This window comes from Lissotriton vulgaris, chromosome 2_1 (assembly GCF_964263255.1).
Source record: "Lissotriton vulgaris chromosome 2_1, aLisVul1.2, whole genome shotgun sequence".
Taxonomy (NCBI): domain Eukaryota; kingdom Metazoa; phylum Chordata; class Amphibia; order Caudata; family Salamandridae; genus Lissotriton; species Lissotriton vulgaris.
In genome coordinates, this window is record NC_141687.1 from 150,919,071 (window position 1) to 150,938,459 (window position 19,389).

At 46.3% G+C, this 19,389-nt stretch overlaps 1 protein-coding gene across 5 annotated transcripts in view; it reads right to left on the minus strand.

Annotated features, from left to right (window-relative positions):
* The window catches only part of CLIP2 (CAP-Gly domain containing linker protein 2), a 385,636-nt gene that overhangs the window by 152,404 nt on the left and 213,843 nt on the right, over positions 1-19,389 (minus strand). For all 5 annotated transcript variants that reach the window (XR_015308346.1, XM_086954601.1, XM_086954599.1 and 2 more), the window contains one exon: positions 10,383-11,327. Coding sequence is in view for 4 of the 5 variants with exons in the window: in XM_086954601.1 (XP_086810727.1) it covers positions 10,383-11,327 (945 nt within the window). In the remaining variant the exon portion in view is untranslated. The remainder of the gene's footprint in view (positions 1-10,382; positions 11,328-19,389) is intronic.

A 19,389-nucleotide genomic window follows, 5' to 3' on the forward strand; every position in this document is an offset into this window, starting at 1 on the left:
ATGACGGGTGTCTGACAGTAGGTGGCAGCAGAGTGTTGATTTGTGCTTTTCAGACGCCGAAAAGAGGTGTTTCAGCAACATACGATTCATAGAGTGGGGTGTTCTGGGAAATGCCTGGAAGGGGGGCGTTGGAGTGGGAGGATCACATGATATAGTAGTAGAGTTGTTGTCAACTTTCCCTGAGAAAAATACAGCAGTTTGCACGTGCTGTTGTTCTCAGGGAGTGTCAGGAGTTGGCAACTGTATACGTTTGTGTAAGAGTCTCTATTTTTTAAAAATCAGTTCTTCATCTGTTTTCTCTAAAGCCATTAGGAATAGTGACGACATCATTAAAATTATTCTGACTCGCTTTCATCTCGTTTGTGTTGTTTTCAGTTTATATATCGAGGGCAAAGGCAATCGATCGGGCGTTGGCTGTCAACCTTTTGGCTTTGTCAATGCTTGTTTTATCATGGTTCATGCAAAACTTTTTTATAACACGTTTTATTGTTTTTGGTAGTAGCTGTAACAAGATACAGCATATCAACAATGCAACAGAGTTGCCATGTTCTCCAACTCTCCCACCCTGATTCCCTACCCCACGCCCCAGCCTTTGCATATGTAATTTGTGCACGGGTTGTGGGTTTCAGCCCCCAAACCATGTATGTTCGGACTGCATTGTCGGTGTTCGTGGTGTGGGAACTCGCGCAATAAACAGACCACGCAGTTATAGGCGTAAAAGGCCATTTATTAGACCAGAACTGCGCATAACAATAGAACAGTAAACAATAACAGAAAACACCCCACTCATACATCCCCCCCATTCGTTTCAATCATTCATGTCAATACTGAGCCCTAGCGGCTCCAAACACCCTCCACTTGCCGTCAATCACCCTTCCAGCCCCCAGCCATTGCCAACTTCAAACCAACTTCGATCCGTCCTGACCAAGTCTCCCCCCCCAAGGGATGGGTATGCCCGCTCTTGACCCCCTATCCCTTCGGAACCTGCCTACCGCAGCTCTGGCCTAAACTGGCAACACAACAAAGCCAACCCAAGAACCACCTCTAACTGCCGGGTGGGTGGGCGGTCTTTTCGAGCTCCCTCCCGATGGTGCCAGGCGCGGAAAAGAGGAAGATCCCTTCCTCCCCCGCGCTTAAGTACCCACCCCCTAGCTCCTCCCCTTCCCCTGCCTGGACTATCCCCTGCGCGAAAGACCCCGGGGAAAGACTAGTCTGCGACTCTGCTTTCCCCGGGGCCCGGCATTCGGCTCGTAATGCTGTTTCCTCTATAGTCCGTCCATGTTCGCCATATTTTCGTGTGCCTTGTAGACTGGTTGTTCTCTAGTCATGAACCCGTCTAATCCCCTCTCAGTCGCGGGTTAATGCAAAACTTTATTGCTGGGAAGCTGCGGGGCCTTTATCAATCTAAAAAAAAAGAGCATTGGCTAAAAGCAAAAATATTATTTTGGTCTCACAAAGGCCAAAGCACACATTGCCAAAGTAATCCCTAGCACAGATGAAACTACTTTGTGTGAGGTCTTAAAGGCTATACCGAGTGGTAAGGCACCGGCAGGGGCGTAGCTAGAGCTTGTGGCGCCCGGGGCTACCCCTCAGATTGCCGCCCCCGGAGGGGGGGGGGGGGGGGGGGGAAGGACGGTGAGCACTTGAAAGATGTCTTTAAGAAATCCATGACAATGCATGTGTTTTCCAGGTCTCCAAATCCCCACCCTCCCACGCTCTCTGTTTCTCTTAGCTCGCTTTCTGCTCTCTCCTGTATGCTTCTCTCCTATCAAATTCCCCCACGCCCAGTTTTGCGTGGAGTCCTTACAAGACCAAATCTTCTCCTCTTTAGACCATAACCTGGAACCCCAGATTAGTTAAAACACCTTAGATCATTCACCAAAACCTTCAAGAGACTAAAACAAGGCGGTTCCAGGGACAAAGCTGTGGAACATGTTTATCCTGATTGAAAACGGAGTTATTCTGAACAACCTTTGCCCAGCGCACAGAAATGCTGATCGCCAAAGGCATGTGTGTGTGTGTCTTACTTTTTATCCATCTAACAGTATGGCATCCTCATTTGCATATCCACTGTCCACTGCACCTGACCTTTGGTGAGGAGCCTACTATCATTATGTTTTACATTACCTGAGCATCTGTTCACTAGAAGCTAAACAGAGCCATCATCTAGTTTCACCATTCCGCTTCCAAGCAAGTACAAGTCAGAAACGTAATTCATCTAAATATAAATAATATCAAGCAACTATTTACATATCAATAAGTAGCCAGAGCGCATACACCACAGGAATCAAACACATGAAAAACTGCAATGGCTCTGCTGTGCCACAGCAAGCAATCATGCCAGTACATTCCCACCCAAACTGAATGTAATCTGTGGCTATTGCCACAAAGTAGAATGTAGTTCCATATGTGTGGTAGTAGGACATTAGTAGCAGTTTTATTCGAGAGCATAGAACATTGCCGCAATAAGTTCAGCTTTAAGGCGAACATAAAGGTCTGAGCATACATTAAAAAAATCAAAAACAAAAAAATAATCGATATTCACGATTCGATAAAAATTACAAAAACTTTTAAAAAAATCGTAGCAAAAAAACATACATACCAATCAAGTGCCAAAATTCAATAACTACAATTTCAATTTCTTTTTAAACCAATAAAAATATGTTGTGTGCCCCAGGTCAATGCGTAAAGCAATCCAAAGGTCGACACCTATCACTCTCAGCATCCTTCCACCCAACGAAGAACATGCCTACTTGGAACAGATGAATTTAGGGCCTGTGGACGAACCCAAAGTTCTAACAGACTTGTGTAATTTCTGCCTTTCAATCTACTAAATGCTTTTCAGATGATACATATAATCTGAAAAATAACGTGATCCTTCATTAGGAGCCAGGCAAGGATACACAATAGTATGTCAGATAATCAAATTTCTTTAGTCCAAACTTAATTTGAATTTTGCAACTGTATACTGCCTAAAGGGTTTGTACATGTTATTAACAGCATATTTAAATATGCCATCGACAGATGGCTTGGATCAATAAGAGACAGCTTGAAATACTCAACAATGAGGCCACTTTCTGAAAATTAGTTCAAATAAAAGATTGTGCCCGCCTACATTGGTGATGGCACGAAATCAAATTCTAGAGACCAAGTAAAGTCAAATAAAGGATCTTTGACACAACAGGCCTCAGGTTTTTCTTTTGATTGCATTAAGATGAAGTGGATTAATGGTCATTCGTAACATCACTCATCATAATAATTACAATGAAATTATGAAGTCACACATAGCGATTTGAAACCTTGGCAGCGAGCTATGCATCATAGCCCCACCACCCTGGTATGTCTGCCCCGGGCCCCCATCTGGCTGGACTCGACTCCGACCCGACTCTCTCCAGTCTCACCTCAATGAATTATTTTAGGTCTGTCTCTGTCGTCGCGCTGAGTGCCGGCCGCCCGCAGCCACAGCCCACATACAGAGAGACAGTACTGAGTACTGTAAAGCTGAGCAACACACATGGCAGCTGAGCAGGGCCAGGCCAGGCAAAAAGAATGGTGGTGGTCGTCTCCACACTCTTCGACACGACGGGAGGGGCAGTGAGGTGAGCGCGCAGCGTTGGCTGGTTTACGCGGCGGCGAGAGGGCTGTTACAGGGCCGTCATTGGTTGCGGCTGCGCGCACGCAGCGCACCGCGCACGCTACCACTGATTGACGGCCCTGTGAGCGAGGCTGGGAGGTGGGGGCCCCCAACATACACAGCTATGACGTAATTGACGTGATTTATTCAATTTCGGAAGTTCGGAACCCACCGACATGATGATTTATTTATTCAATTGTACGCAGATAAAGCAGAGAAGAGCTGGCTGGATGGCTGTCACAGTCACCGTGACTCAAACAGGTGTCAGTGTTGTTCTACATCCGCGACCGCGGCCGCAACGCACGGGCTTGCCTTCGGCCTTCGGCCGGGCCTCCTCAGTCCAGGAGTGAGTGCCGGCCGCCTCAAAAAAGGTGCCGCCTGGGGCGGACCGCCCCCCCGCCCCCCCCTAGCTACGCGGGTGGGCACCGGGTCCTGATTCTATTCCGGAGGACATCTTTAAACAGGACCACGACCTTTGGGTCCCTTACCTGACAATATTGCTAATGCCCTTGCGAAAGGAGCAGGGGTTCCCGATTCATGGTTGGGTGCTGAGATCTTCCCAATTTATAAGAAAGGCGACCGCTCCGCTCCGGCTAACAATCCACCAATTAGCCTTATCGATGTGGTTCAAAAAATTGTGGCACGCTTTCTCTTGGACCGTATTCTGTGTTGGATGTCGGATTTTGATATTCTATCGCCATTACAGGCAGGCATTCGCCCGCATATGGGGACCATTGAACAGGTATTTAGGTTTATGCTTTTATACTGGAAAGTGGTACTATTGGGGGGGCCTACTTTTTGCGGCCTTTGTGGATCTCAGGTCTGCTTTCGACCTAGTACCCAGGTCTAAGCTGTGGGAAGTCTTACTGGAGTTGGGCATGCCAAGAGAGCAAGTGGCATTACGTATGAACCTACAAGCGAATACCTATGCCAAAGTGAGATGGGGCAAGTCGAGAGAGGTGACAGATAGATTTGCGGTCGCTAAAGGGATTAGACAGGGCTGCGTATTAGCAACCACCCTGTTCTCCCTGTTTATTAATGGGGTGACAAACTATTTTTCTAACTTCCCGACCGATGCGCCCTCCCTTGCCGGTATGAAAGTACCCTTGCTCATGTTCGCTGATGACACGCTCATAATTTCTAAAACGAGGCAGGGCTTACAGCTTGCTTTGTCCCGTTTTGAGCTTTTTTGCAGCGAACATGAGCTAGAGGTGAATGTTGGAAAGACCAAATTTATGGTCCTTCGGGGCCCCAGAGCTGTTAAATCCAAGGTTAAAATGAGTGGGGTTATCCTGGATCAAACAGAGGTCTTTAAATACTTGGGTGTCACCCTGAGCGAAAATCTAAGCTGGAAACCTCAGCTTGACCTCTTGTCCCTTAAACATGCCCAGCTTGGAGGGGCTTTACTGAAGGAGCATTCCAGCTCACTTACTAAACCCCTGGCCCCACTGATTAAAATTTATGGCTCAAAACTTTTACCTTCTATTTTATACGGAGCTGAACTGTGGGGCTTTTGCGACTTATCTAGACTGAAGGTGGCACAGAACAAATTCCTCAGAACAGCTATAGGTCTGCCCCAATCTACTCCTTGCCTCCCTCTATTGTTTGACTTGGGATGTAACCTGATAGAGGATGTGGTACGGTATAGACCACTGGCGTTCTGGCGGCGCTGGTGGACTACACCGGAACTGTCCATGTATGCCGAGGCCACTTTGGAGTTAAAGGGATTACAGGGGGCTTCTAGGGTTCCCTGGTTATCCGCTGTTAGATCGCCATTGCTGGATATGGGATTGGAGGCTCTGTGGGTAGATCCAGCCAGTGCAAATTTCCCACCCAAGAAAATCTTCAAAGAATTGTATTGGAGAAGGATCAAGGAGAAGAGACTATCTACTGTGTGGGGGTCCTCTATGACCTCGGCCTTCCTAGTTAACAAGGAAGTTCTGAGCTATGAAGACTACTGGGACATTATAACTAAACCACTCGATCGAAAATTGTATCACCAACTGAGAGTGGGCTCACTCCCCCTACGTGGGTTAACACACTCTTGGAATCCAGAAAGTAGTGATAAATGCCCCTTTTGTCTAAAGGAAGTAGAAACTATTGATCACTTCTTATTTTGTTGTCCAATGTACTCACTACCCAGACGAGTCTGGTTAAGACCTGTATGTTGTTCATTGGGCACTAGATCTGCAAGTACTGCATGTAGGATATTGAAATCGGATACTTCCGCCTATATTGTCATTGGTGTGTCAAAGTTCGCTAGCTGGGCCTGGTCTTTAAGATAACGGAATCTGAGTCCTTGAGTCATATTTTAAGTAATGTTTGTGGGTTAGATGATGTCTTAAACACTTTCCTTTTAAGAGTTGTTCTCTTTCTTATGTATTGAGTCATGTGTCTTTTCGGTGTGATATTCAAAACTCTTTTATCTCAGGTTTTAATGTGTACAGTATTTATGGTTTTTAAAAAAAAACATTTTTTTAATAATTATGAAATGTACTTTATGCTCGATGTATATTTGTCATTTATGATACAAATCGAAATAAAGACCTCTTGACTGACTGACTGACTGACTGACTTTGTGTGTGGATGACCTGTTTATGAAAGGACAGCATGACGTCACTCAAATCAGAAGGTCTTGGCTAACACCAGACCTAAGGATACCGTGTTTTAATGCTTCTCCTCAGTTTTGGCTTCTCTTGTCATGAAAATACGGGCCAGACAGGTAAAATACTGGTCAAATGGCAACTCAACATTGCAGGGAATAATGGTCTGAATGTGTCAGCAGAGAGTAGTATAAATGATGTTAAGAGAATGGGCAGAGGGTCTCAGCACTCACCTCAAAGGCCCTTAAGACAGGTGGGGGCCAGTATTGACCGGTTGGGGCCAGCAGCCGACGGTGGCTGCATCTTGGTGGCTTACTTCCCGCCGGTGAGCACGACTGGTTGAAATCGCTTGGTTGGCTAAGAGGTTCCCAGATGCAACTATAGCATCTTCTCTTCAAGGAGAGTTAGGAAATTTGGTGTCTGTGAAGGGCTTGAATGAATCTGTCAGGCATTTGAACAGCAGAGTGAAACAATTATTGAACACAACACGTTTAAAGACAATTTCACATGGTTCCCTGCGGGGGGAAGCATCTTTTCACGAGGACGTGGTCCACTTGTCTGGTCAAGGTAATGAACTTTTTGTGGAAAATTTGGTGGCCTTCGCGATGCAGCATTTCTCACAGCTCTAGGTAGCCACACTTAGGAGGAGTAATAGTTGGTCGGTAAACCACTATTCCTGTGGCGGTTAAGGAGTCATGTTTTTGACCAAAAAGCGGGTTGCCAACGTGGGGCATCACAAATTAAGTTCAGGCGGATTCAAGAGATTGTTGATTTTTTGAATAACCGGGGCAGGGGTGACATGGTCACTGGTGAAGGGCAGAGGGCATCTGCTACTGCAATTGGCCCTGGCCCTGGAAGGTACCCCGTAATGCACCTCCACGGCCGGACTGGGAACCAGAACCGTGCCCTCAACGGCCAGTCCGGGCCTGTGCACCTCGTGAGAGGGGGGGGGATGCTGGCCACGCCAGGGGGCCAAGGTATGGCCCGGTTGCCCAGCTGCATCGCCCCGATTGGGTGCCAGAGGGTGTCCCTTCATTGGGTTGGTCTGGCATGGTTCTTTCTAGGGGCCAGGTCTTCGGTTGGTCCTAGTCCTCACAGCTTACAAGGGTGGAGAGTGTGCTCTGTAAATGATGCATTGAGGAACCGTGGGGTGGTCAATCATGACTCCTGATGGAATGGGAAAAAATGTTGGTTAAAGTAAAAAAATTCTAGATTAATGTTCTATTTTAAGTATACAGAAATGATATGCAGTATTAAGACAACTGATGAATTTTAATGTTGTTTTTATGAGGTCTAATAAATACGGCCTGAAAATGTAGACATTTCTCTAACGCCAGTACAGTTGTCTGTGTGGTATCATTTGAAGGTTATGTCTTTATTGTGGGGGGTGGTAATCTTGGAAATCGGTCTCATGACGGTCCCCCACTTGTGATACAAGACCATTTAGCATGGTAGCTGCCTGACACCTGCCATCTCTGCCTCGGATGCCCTATTTGCCCCGCCACCTGCGCCCCCAACCCCCAGCGACCCCGCTCCCATCTGCTTCCTGTTCAGTGCAGGTAAAAGAGAGTGACAAGGGTCAATTTTTCACACAGCTTGGGGCGCATACAGGGGAGGAGAAATTGGAGGTTTATGGGGCAAGGCAGGTCCTTCAGCGCGCAGGGGGGGGGCTGACTGCTCCCTCTTGGTGTTGGTAGGGTCTTGCTGTGTGTATGTCCACAATCCTGCCCAAGAACCTGTGGATCTGCAATGCGTTAATTAACTGTAACCGTAGCTTTGAAGCTTGTCTCTGTGCTGTACATTCATAGAGAGTATATATATTCTGCCACCAACTGATGGAATCGCAATGGTGTTTTACGTATCTTGAAAACTCAAAGTGCGGGAATCCGTCTTGAGGAAAGCGGTGGCACTTGTGGGCGTCTGTCAGTATCCCCATGCCTGCCGAAAGCCTCCTTCTTTAAGAGTTACTTTTGAAACTGGGAAGTTGAAGATGATAGGAATTTTGTTCTTATAGCACACTACAAATAGTATACTTTCCGCTCACCTGTCTATAAAATTTAGTTTCTCTTAATAATTTAGAGAATGTATTATGAGCCCATGTTTCTGAAAACGCTTTCACTGAAAGCAAGTATTTTGAAGGGGGTGGTGCAGGGTTAGTATGCATTTTTGTATAACTCTGATGTTACAATTTAAAATGGATACATTTGAACTGGAATAGTAAAATGCATATAGTTGGGCTGCAGGTTCTTTATATCAGAGTGGAAGAAACAACTTCCTTTCTTGAAACTGAAAGCATAACTGAAATGCTACAACAGGAAGGAAACTTCAGACGTGACAAATGACAATGGCCAGAATGACATATGGGTTTAAAAAACAAACAATTTATCACTCTGGTCCTAAAAAAAACACACCAATACAAGGCAAAAGTATAGATATAAAACAAATTCAATGAAAAGGCAATCCAGTGAAATAGTCTATTCTTTACCATGCAGTCTACAACCACTCAACTCGAGGAAAAGCCTTAAAAAAGGCCACACTCTGTATAGGATTCAACAACTCCACATCAGAAAAAAAATGATAAGACACCTAATCTCAGCAATTTGGCTTTGAGAGGGTCAACGCCAAGAAACTTCTATGAAATGGTGTGATTTAAAATTGCAGATTTAAAAAAAGGTATGGTACAGTAGCCTGAAGGTGTCCCAAGTATTTCACATGAACCATGGAACAAAAATAGAAGCAAGCGTATTACTCTAATGTGAACTTCTTACCAGAGACTGTGGTTGAACTTATAGTAGCTGTAGGGCCTGAATTAGATGTTGGCGGATGGGATACTCTGTCACAACGGTTACAAATATCCCGTCCGCCGAAATATAAATCCCATAGTCATAGGCTGTAATGGGATTTATATTCCGGACGGGATATCCGTCACTGTTGTGACGGAGTAACCCGTCCGCAAACATCTCAATCAGGCCTAAGACTTGAAAGGGTGTAAAAAATATTTGGCATGAAAAAGATATATTTTGCAAGTAACAAAACGTGAATAGAGATGCTACACTGTAGATATAATTACATGGAGCCACAACAGAGAAATGAGGTTGTTTCACAACAGGTTGCCAGACGTACATATGCATGACTGTTTTATGCTGCTACAGTCTGCGTGTACTAAAGCAGTGTTTTGGCCCAATAAACGGATCTTCTACAGGGCTGAACAATGGTCGAATGCGAGAAGTCAATTTGAAATTGGGTGGTTATAAGTTAAAAATCACCAGATGAAAGTTAACACACTTGATTTACACAGCAAACTAGAAAACAAATGCATTTAACTTAAAGCGTCTGCTTCAAATGAAAGCACAGAGACATGTTCTTCACATCAAAACGCATCAGATGGTGACCTCCATTGATCTCCAAGCAAAAGCAAATTAAAACCTTTATAGGTGAATTTGCATCAAAATTAGAATATCCTCTCTTCCCGCCCTCCTAATTGCCACAGACCCTCTTGAACAAATATTTCAACTTTTGTGATTCCAAAGGGGTAGGCATGTTTACTACAATTTGAAACAGAAATGCAGTGATGATCACCATATTCATACTCTTCGATAAATGTAAATTATAATCTTTAAAGACTGACTCACAAGTGTGCACATGACAAAAAAAGGTAGACATAGTCAGTTCACAACTGATTTATACCAGATAATTTAAAAAAAGGTCTTCGAGAGAGCATTTTCTTCGAAAAAAACTGGCTGACAAGTGTGCACAAAACAGAAAAAAAAGATACAGTATCAGTTCACAACTGATTAATATGAGGACCTGAGATACATTTACAAAGGTACTGTAACATCAAATTGTTGTGCTTGAGGTGAGTTAGGGAAGGACTGAATATAAGAACGTTTTGTTTAATATCATTATTATTTTAGTTCCCTTCATTTAGTGTTTTTACTTAGAGTACACACAAAAAATAACATAAGATATGCAAAGAACAAAATGGGGTTATAAATTAGATTGCATGCCTATTGAGACAAACTGTGTGCTTTTCTGACTGAATGAATTCAGATTAAGCCACAACTACCTCTTCTGAATTAATTTTATTCTAGAAAATAGACGCCTGCATGATAGAGCAATGTGAATATAAAGTGTGAGATACTTACGTTGGCATGTTGAGGCACATGGGGAGACTCCATGGATTGCAGCTTGTTTTCCAAGACCAGGACCTTCTCCTGAAGTCGCTGAACCTCATGCTTGCTCTGAGCTTCTGCCTTCTGGAGGGCCTCATAGTCAAGTGCTTTTTTCTCAGCCAGAGTAATTTTCTCTTTCAGGAAAGAAATAGCTTGCGCCTGGTCCTTGTATTCACTTGTGAGCTTTTCAAGCTCATGAATCCTTAATGATGCATCTCGGTATTTGTCCTTGGTGTCTTGGAGCTCTATCAGGTGTTGATTACTCTTTGCTTCCACTTGCGTCTTCCAGTTGTTGTTAATTTCCTCTGCTGCATCCATGGCTTCTTGCAGTTTCACCTTTAGGGTCTCTTTCTCTTTAATGTGAACTGCCATCTCAATATCGTGCTTGGCTTTTAAGCTCTCAAGCTCCAGCTGATGTTCCAATTTGCTACTCTCTAGTGTTGCCCTCAACTCAACCATCTCCTTCTCTTGGGAGTCTGGGCTTGTGTTCAGGGAGCCCTTAAGATCCTCCAAAGATTTCTGGTGATCAGTCACCAAGCTGTCCAACTTGAACTTCCAGTTGTCCATCATCCCCATGTTCTCCTTCGTGGCCTGCTCAAGCTTCTTTTTCAGTTCAGTGATTTCCTGGGTGTATTTCTCATTGGTCGCTCTCAGCTTATCCAGATCTTGTTGCTGTTTCTTTAGTGTATTCTCATATTTCTCCCTTTGCTGGACGACCTCAGACTGGTGATCCTTGCTGACGGACAGCAGCTGGTCTCTCAAGCGAAGGGCCTCTGTCTGCAGTCCAAGGTTGTGTTCCGGGATCTCGGACAGATTGGTGTTCCTAAGACACTGCTGAAGATCTTCGATCTCAACCCGCCGCAGGCTCAATTCCTCTTCCAATTGAACGATTCTTGACTTCTCTGCTACTGTTGTCAACTAAAAAAACACAAATGTCAAAATGAGTTTCTTTTCTTTCCAATGCACAAGTGTCTTTTGAGCTTGATATGTAAAGCAGTAAAATGGAAACCTGCCCAGAAAAGTTGATTTAGATTTGCAAAGATATATTAGGCAACATATATTTTTCACATTTTGATATCCTTATATTTTTTACAGTATGTAATTCGATTTCCATTTATTGAAAATGGCATGAGGAATTTAAATCAGTTTATATTTTCTTTATAATATCACATCTGTACCTTGGTATTCCCAAGTCTACGTGTTTCAGTGAAAAACATACTTGACATGCATTAGTTTAGGTGTGTTAGCAACAAAAGAACTAGATGAATTTTAGCAGATTGTCAGTCATGATGATTTACGGTGCATACATTTTTTGGTGGAGGCCTGGCTTTGTGAGGGCAGCTGGTATATTTTAAGATAAAACACAGTGACATTGGTAACCCTGTTTTTAATCAGAAGGTATTAACCATGGTTCTGAATAGAAGACGTAGAAGGAGTAAAGTCGTTGCTCCAGAAGTGTCTGTAGGTGAAAACCCTATTGTTCAAAAAGTGGATCACCAGGCAGGGCCTGTATATATGACTGCATACAATAAAATGTAAGAGAGAGCTTTTTATTAGAGACCTTAAAAATACCCAACCAAAAGTTCACTTTTGCTGTTACAAGCAATCAAATACAAATTCAAGAACATCTTGCTTTTTTTAAAATATGGCAAAGTCCTGTGGACGACAGAATACAGTCATTCACTGCTGGGCTCACACTCCAGCCTGCGAGTCACGTGTTAAGGTCTCTGCCAGCACCAGGCCATACTTCCATCCTTTTGAGGTTGATAAGTTGAGCTTTACTGAGATGGGTAGTAGTAAGACCTGCCTACTACAGCGATAGGAAACTGCAAATGTGAGGCTGCAAGAGTTATATAGGAATATGGCTTAATTTATTTCTTATTATTAGCACCTTGAATAGAATCCTGAGTTTGCTCAGCAATCGGATTGCTTATAATAATGGCACTAAGAACCTAGGAGGTGATTTAGAGATTGGTGGAGAGGTTACTCTGTTACAACGGTGACAAAATACCCTCTCTGCCAAACTCACGGTCTGCCCGCCCGATTAAGTGGCGGGTTGCCTGAAAGTATGTCGACAACAGTGCCTACTTGTGCTCTGTCATCGCCATCCTCCTCTGTAGGCCCCTACAGGCTTACTTGCATTCTAAGTTCAGTGAGAGCATGCAGCAGAGACCTAGAGCAGACAGGGGCAGTTACCCATTGGTCTATTTTAATTTGAGAATATGGGGATTAGAGCCAATAACCTCATTGCCCACATACTTAGGCTTTAAAAACTATTTACTTTACTTCCCCTCATTATGCACTCTCGCCTTCAGCTCAGGCACATACCTGTGGGCAGGCAATTAATAGTAGTTAAGGCCCTCCGAGCAGTGGGTACTAATGCTTAATTTTGTTAGCAGCCTGTATTACTAGACATCTGAGGTATCCCAGGTAGGTCAAGATCTTTAAGTGCATGAAGAAAGTAGAAATAAGGATTTCATGGCCTGTTCTGAATCTCCAGGATATTTCAGCAGTTGCCACCTCTGGCAGTACCTGTAAATGCATGTTACATGACAATCATGGGCTTTCTCGTCAGGGGTCTCCATGCCATCCAAGAAGCAACAGGATTGGCAAGTTTAAAGAGACGCTGAGGGGCTGAGGCAGAATTGGCCCGGTGGATCACTCGCACTGATTATATTTTCACAAGAGTTTAGACGATGCTTCAGAGCCAACAGCAGATAAAGCCCAAAACATTTACACTTCCAGCTGCTGACTCAGTTCTCTTTTCATATATTTGAAAACCCTTATAATGATATCAGAAGTCAATCTTAAAATATAAATCTGATAGAGACAGTTAGTTATAGATTACTTACCTTAGAATTACCCCCAGGTGTCTGACTGGATCTGGAGAATTCTTTTTTAGCAGTACCCGTGCGCGTTGGTAGGTGGCGTTGCTCGACTCCGCGTCTGTCATCGTGTTCGCCAGGATGACATCGCAGTGCCTATTTAGACGCCGCCCCTTCACGCTGATGTCAGTTCTTTCTTTTTTCGCGCCAGACTAGTGTGAATCCAGAGCGAGCTACCCCTTTAGTCTCTTTTTGACTAAGCTTTTTTTCAACTTTTGTCAACTTCTTTTTTGAGTCTTCAGCTCCTGGTTTGTTAGGGATATCCTAACGTCGGACCGGTTTCAAGCCCTGCGACGCCTGTTATAGACGGATGACTGTGACGGATCCGTACCACGTGTGCCTCTGTTGTCTGGAGTGCAACCACGATCAAGTCGTGCTCCGACTGCCGGGCCATGAATCCAAGGTCTTTGTGGGAGCGGACCCGAAAGCTCTTGGAGGCCCTACAGTCGGCTCTGCGTCATTCTCGGTCAGTCTCGAGAGGAAGGTCTCGAGACCAGTTGCGGAGCCTCCACACCGCAACACACTCCAAGTCCTCCAAGTCTTCTGGTAAATCAAAGCACAAGAAGAAGGCGAAGAAGCACCAGCACTCTTCGCCTTCTCCCCGTCAGTCGGCTAACACGACGTGGGACCCAGAGTGCCGTCGCTCAAAGGATGTGTCTCCGGTGCCTACGTCTGGGACGACTCTGCACCTCCCTCCATTTCCAGGAGCCAAAACATCCCCTGCCCAGCTTTGTGTATTTTACGAAGCCCTCCACTCTATCTTTGGGAAGCCCGACTCCGCCTGCATGCCTTCGGGCCCTACGGAGCCAGTTGAGGGTCCTGGACTTTGATGCCGGTGGCTCTGGGCAGGAACACCAGAGGATACGTGAGGATCCAGGCCTGGATCTGGAACGACGACGGACGACCTTTCCCGGTGCCGATACCGGCGACAACGCCCCCGGCGCCAGTCGTACCCCTGACCGACGCCATCTCTAACCTCACCCCTGTGATGGAACCGGAGTCGGATCGAGGTCGACCAACGCCGGAGGGTACTTTTGTTTCCCTTTTCATCATTGGTGTTCCCTATGGACCAGGAGGTGGTGAGGTTTCCCTATGGGCCAGAAGGTAGTGATGAGGATTGGGAGGGGTCACCTGACCCTTTAACAGACCAGCTTGAAGAGCCGGGCAGGATAGAGGACCTGGTTGACACCAGTGGTCTGGATACTTCCCCAGACCTTGGCATGCTTTCTCCCCCTACCATGGCTACGGAGGAGAGAGCGTCTTATGCTGTGGTGGTGTGAAGGGCAGCTGAGACCCTGAGCCTGGAGCTCCCTTCAGTGGCAGTCAGGACTAACCTCCTGACAGAGGTGCTTCAACCGGTGGCAACCTCCTCCGAACCCCTTTTGCCATTCAATGAAGCCCTCACTGACGTCCTTCTGGGCACCTGGTCCAAGTCCAGCACAGGGGCTCCTGTGGAATGGACGATTACCCGCCGCCACTGCCCAGCTCTGGGCGACCCAGTTTTCCTCAACTAACACCCTTCCCACAAGAGCTTGGTAGTCCAAGCCTCATCATCAAGGGCGCATTCCCTTCTGCTCTTCCAGATAGCGAATCCAAGAAGCTTGATCATCTTGGGAAGCACACATTTTCTTCCTCCAGCTTGGCACTGCAGTCCATGAATACAGCGTGCCTCTTGGGCAGATACTCCCATACCATCATTAATATGGTTGCTGAGGTGCTGCCTCAGTGCCCAGTAGAGGCCCGGGCCGTCCTGTCCCAGGCAGTGGCGGATGGGAGAGTCACAGCAAAATTCACAATAAGATGTGGATTGGATACCACTGAATCACTAGGCAGAACAATTGCTACGTTGGTAGCCCTTCGGCACTACGCCTGACTGAGGATGTCTGGCATTTCGGGGGATGTCCTGTCAACTTTGCTGGACATGCCCTTTGATGGCCGTTGCCTTTTTGGCGACAAGGCAGACTCGGCGCTGGATCACTTTAAGGATTCTCGAGCTGCAGCAGATCCTTGGGCCTTGCAGCATCATCCCGCCCACCTCAGTCTACTTTTCACCCCTTCTGTGGCTGAGGAAGGGGCGCCCCACCTCGTCTGGCCCAGTCCAGCCACCAGTTCACGCAAGCTGCCCAGCCTCTTTGTGGCCGAAGATGTGGGACCCAGCGATGTGGGTTTGGGAGCCGGCTGGTGGGCCAGTCCACTCTTTTCCCCCTGCAGCGGCCTCCAAACCTACGTAGTCCGACCCTTGAGGGCCACCAAATGCCAGCGGGTGGCAGGATACACCATGACCTCCCCCACTGGCAAAACATCACGTCGGACATGTGGGTTTTGGAGAAAGTCCAAAGGGGCTACACCCTTCCCTTCAAGACTATCCTCGACCGTATGTCGGAGGATCATTTGGTGCTTCTCCGCCAAGAAGTCTCAGCTCTCTTGGCCAAGGGAGCTATCGAGAGGGTTCCTACGCCAGAAGTAGGTCATGGTTCCTACTCCCGCTACTTTCTGGTGCCCAAGAAGGACAAAGGCCTGTGTCCTATCCTGGACCTCAGGACCCTCAACCGCTACCTCCGGAAGGAGAAGTTCAAAATGGGAACCTTGGCTCAGGTCCTGTCTGCCCTCGAACCTGGAGACTAGATGGTGGCGCTGGACTTGCAGGACGCCTATTTTCACATCCCCATCCTGCCAGACCACAGACGTTACCTGCAGTTCACGGGAGGTCACGAGCATTTTCAGTTCACCGCAAATTAGGGGTACCAGTCTTCCCCTATCTCGACAACTGGCTGTTGAAGGCGGCTCGCCCCAGGCTGTTATCTCCCACCTCCAGACTACGGCAGACCTCCTGCATTTGCTGGGGTTCACTATCAACGTGCCGGAGTCAAACCTGACTCCCTCCCAGACGGTCCCTTTCTCAGAGCTGTTCTGAAAACAGTGCAGTTTCGGGCCTATCCTCTCGAGCAACGAGTCCAGGATAATTGGGCTATGATACCGATGTTTCAGCCTCTATCCCAGATTTCGTTGCGAATGAACCTGAGGCTGTTGGACCTCATGGCCTCCTTCATCCTACTGGTAGATCATGCCAGATGGGATATGCAGGCTCTGCAGTGGTACCTAAAGTTCCTGTGGATGCAGCATCAGAAGAATATTTCTGACTATGTCCAGATATCGGACAGAGGACTGCACAACAATGCAGTCGTGGCTAACAAACCAAGCTTTGGTCAGAGGCAGATCCCTCCTGTTCCCCAACCAGATGTTACAGTGGTGACAGATGCGTCACTCCTGGGATGCGGCGGCCATCTGGCAGAGGTGGATATCAGAGGAGTCTGGTCTCCGGTGGAGACTGGATTCTATATCATCCTTCTGGAGTATCCTTCTGGAGCTCCAGGTGATCCGCCTGGCACAGAAGACATTCCTTCCCTCTCTAAAGGAGAATCTGGTGCAGGTGTTCAGGGAAACTACACCGCCAGGTGGTACTGCAACAATCAGGGCGGGGTGGGTTCATGGACCCTATGTCAAGAGGCTCTTCGTCTCTGGACATGGCTGGAAAATCAGAGCATGACCCTGGTGGTTCAACACCTGGCAAGTTCTCTGAACGCCATGGCGGACGAACTCAGCTGCTGGTGCCTGGTAGATTACGAATGGGCTTTACACTTGGAGGTGGTCCAAGGTCTCTTTCAGCAGTGAGGAGAGTCTTGGTTAGATCTGTTCGCCACTGAAGAGAATGTGCAATGTCAGCAATTCTGCCAACTTGGTGTTTCCAAGGCAGCACTCACTCTGAGACACTTTTCGTTGCGAGTGGAAATGTGACCTCCTGTACGCCTTTCCGCCAGTGTTGAAGAAGATCAAGAGTGACCGGGCCCAAATTATTCTTGTGGCCCCGGACTGGGCACGAAGAGTCTGGTACCCCGAGCTCCTGAGCATGGCCATCGATCCTACATTCAGAATGCCTCTTCGAGAGGATCTTCAGTCGCAGCAGCAGGGGAGGGTCCTTCACTTGAACCTGTCCAGCCTCCCCCTCCTTGCGTGGAGATTGAGCAGCCATAGTTGACAGCTTATGACCTTCCATTCGAAGTCTGTAATGTCATCTTGGCAGTAAGGTGTCCTTCCACTAAAACGGTATATGCCTGTCAATTGAATAAATCTGTGGCATGGTGCACAGCAAAGGCTGTGAATCCCCTTCTGCCCCTCTGTCTGAGGTTCTTTTGTATACACTATCTTTGGCCCAGCAGGGCTCTGCCCTGGGCACTCTTAAAGGCTATCTTGCGGCCATCTCTGCTTTTCTTCGGCTACCAGAACAGCCGTCTTTATTCAAGTCCCCTATTGTAAATAGATTCTTTAAGGGCATTACTCATCTCTTTCCTCAATCTCCTTTCGTAATGCCCCAGTGGGACTTGAACCTCATCTTAACTTATCTTATGTGCGCCCCCTTCGAGCCTCTTCACAACTCTTAGGTTCCTCACTCTGAAGAGAGCTTTCCTTGTTGCCATCACCTCTGCTTGCAGGGTGAGTGAGCTTCAAGCTCTTTCTTCTTAGCGCCCCTCCAAGGTTGAGGAGAGACTCCACCGTCTGGACCCTAAATGTGCGCTGTCCTTCTACCTTGATCACACAAAAGATTTCCGGGTGGATGATCAACACTTCTTTGGTTATGTGGGTGCCTAGAAAGGTGGGACGGTTCAAACGCGTACCATTTCTAGATGATTTGTCCTTTGTATTAAAATCTGTTTCGCTTTTGCAAAAAAGGAACCTCCAGTGGGGCTCTGAGCTCATTCCACCAAAGCTACGGATGCCACCACTGCTCTTGCACGTGGAGTTCCACTCCTTGACATCTGTCAGGCAGCCATGTAGGCATCCTTGCACACGTTCACCAGACATTACTGCCTGGACACCCAAGTCCGCAGGGACGGCTATTTTGCCTGTTCTGTCCTCCAGGACTTTCTGGTGTGAACTTGATCGCAGTCCCTCCTCCAGGGATGGTATTGCTTGGATATATATTCTAAGGTAAGGAATCTATATCTAACTGTCTCTTTCAGATAAACAAGTTACTTATCTTTGGTAACGATGTTTAAGTAAGAGACATAGGTTAGTTATAGATTCCTTACCGCCCCACCCATCCTCCCTGCTCTCTGAACTGACTTCTAGGGACAGGGACTCCCTTGCAGGGCCCTAGTTTTAGCACACCAGTGGTCAGTGCTTCTAGCATGGAAAGTCGTCTCAAAACTAACTTCAGCGCTTAGGGGCAGCGGCTATATAGTCACTGCAACGTTATCCCGGCGAACACGACCCCGACGAAGGATGCAGAGTTGACTGACGCCACCTACCAACGCACAGGGGTACTGCTAAGAAAATATTCTCCGGATCCAGAAAGTCACCTGAAGGTAATTTTAAGGTAAGAAATCTATAACTAACCTAATTCTATTACAGATAGATTGTTAACGAAGGTAAGTAACTTGTTCTTCATGTGTAATTTAGAGGGCATTTGTTGCTAAATGATGACCCACTCATTGATCTGAACATGGAGACAACACTAAGAGGCAAAATACAATTTATGCAAGGTTGCTGGTATAATGCAGTTTACGTTGAGCCTATTTGTGTCTTTACACAAGTACCTCTGAAAACCAGCAGAACTGTAGAATTCTAGACTAGCAGCTGTCAGCCAAATGGCTTCCAAGAGAAAATGAGACTTAAGCTTGACTTGTCTATCAAGTCACACAGAACCTTGAGGTAAAAAATATCAGTCTTATTGACAAGTAGCTATCGACAAGTTTATGTTATGCGTTAGTGCACTATACAGTAATCAACAACACGCTTTTGTTGTATCTGTTTAAGGTATAAAATGTATAATGAAGTAATATTTACATTTTTAGAAACAGCAGCTTTTTCATTTTAAATTATTCACCCTTTTGAGATGTTAGTAAAACATTTGACATTTTTTACATTTTGTATTTAAAATTAATTGCTGTTTCCTTGTTTCTTCTGTGCATGTCTTGAGGATAAAATGCATTTTCTTTTAAGAGGCTATGACATTTTGTCGTAGGTGGAGCTAGGCCTCCTTTAACATCAGCCAGCAAAGCCAGATTAGAGGGCTTTTCTTTAAAATAGTTTGACAT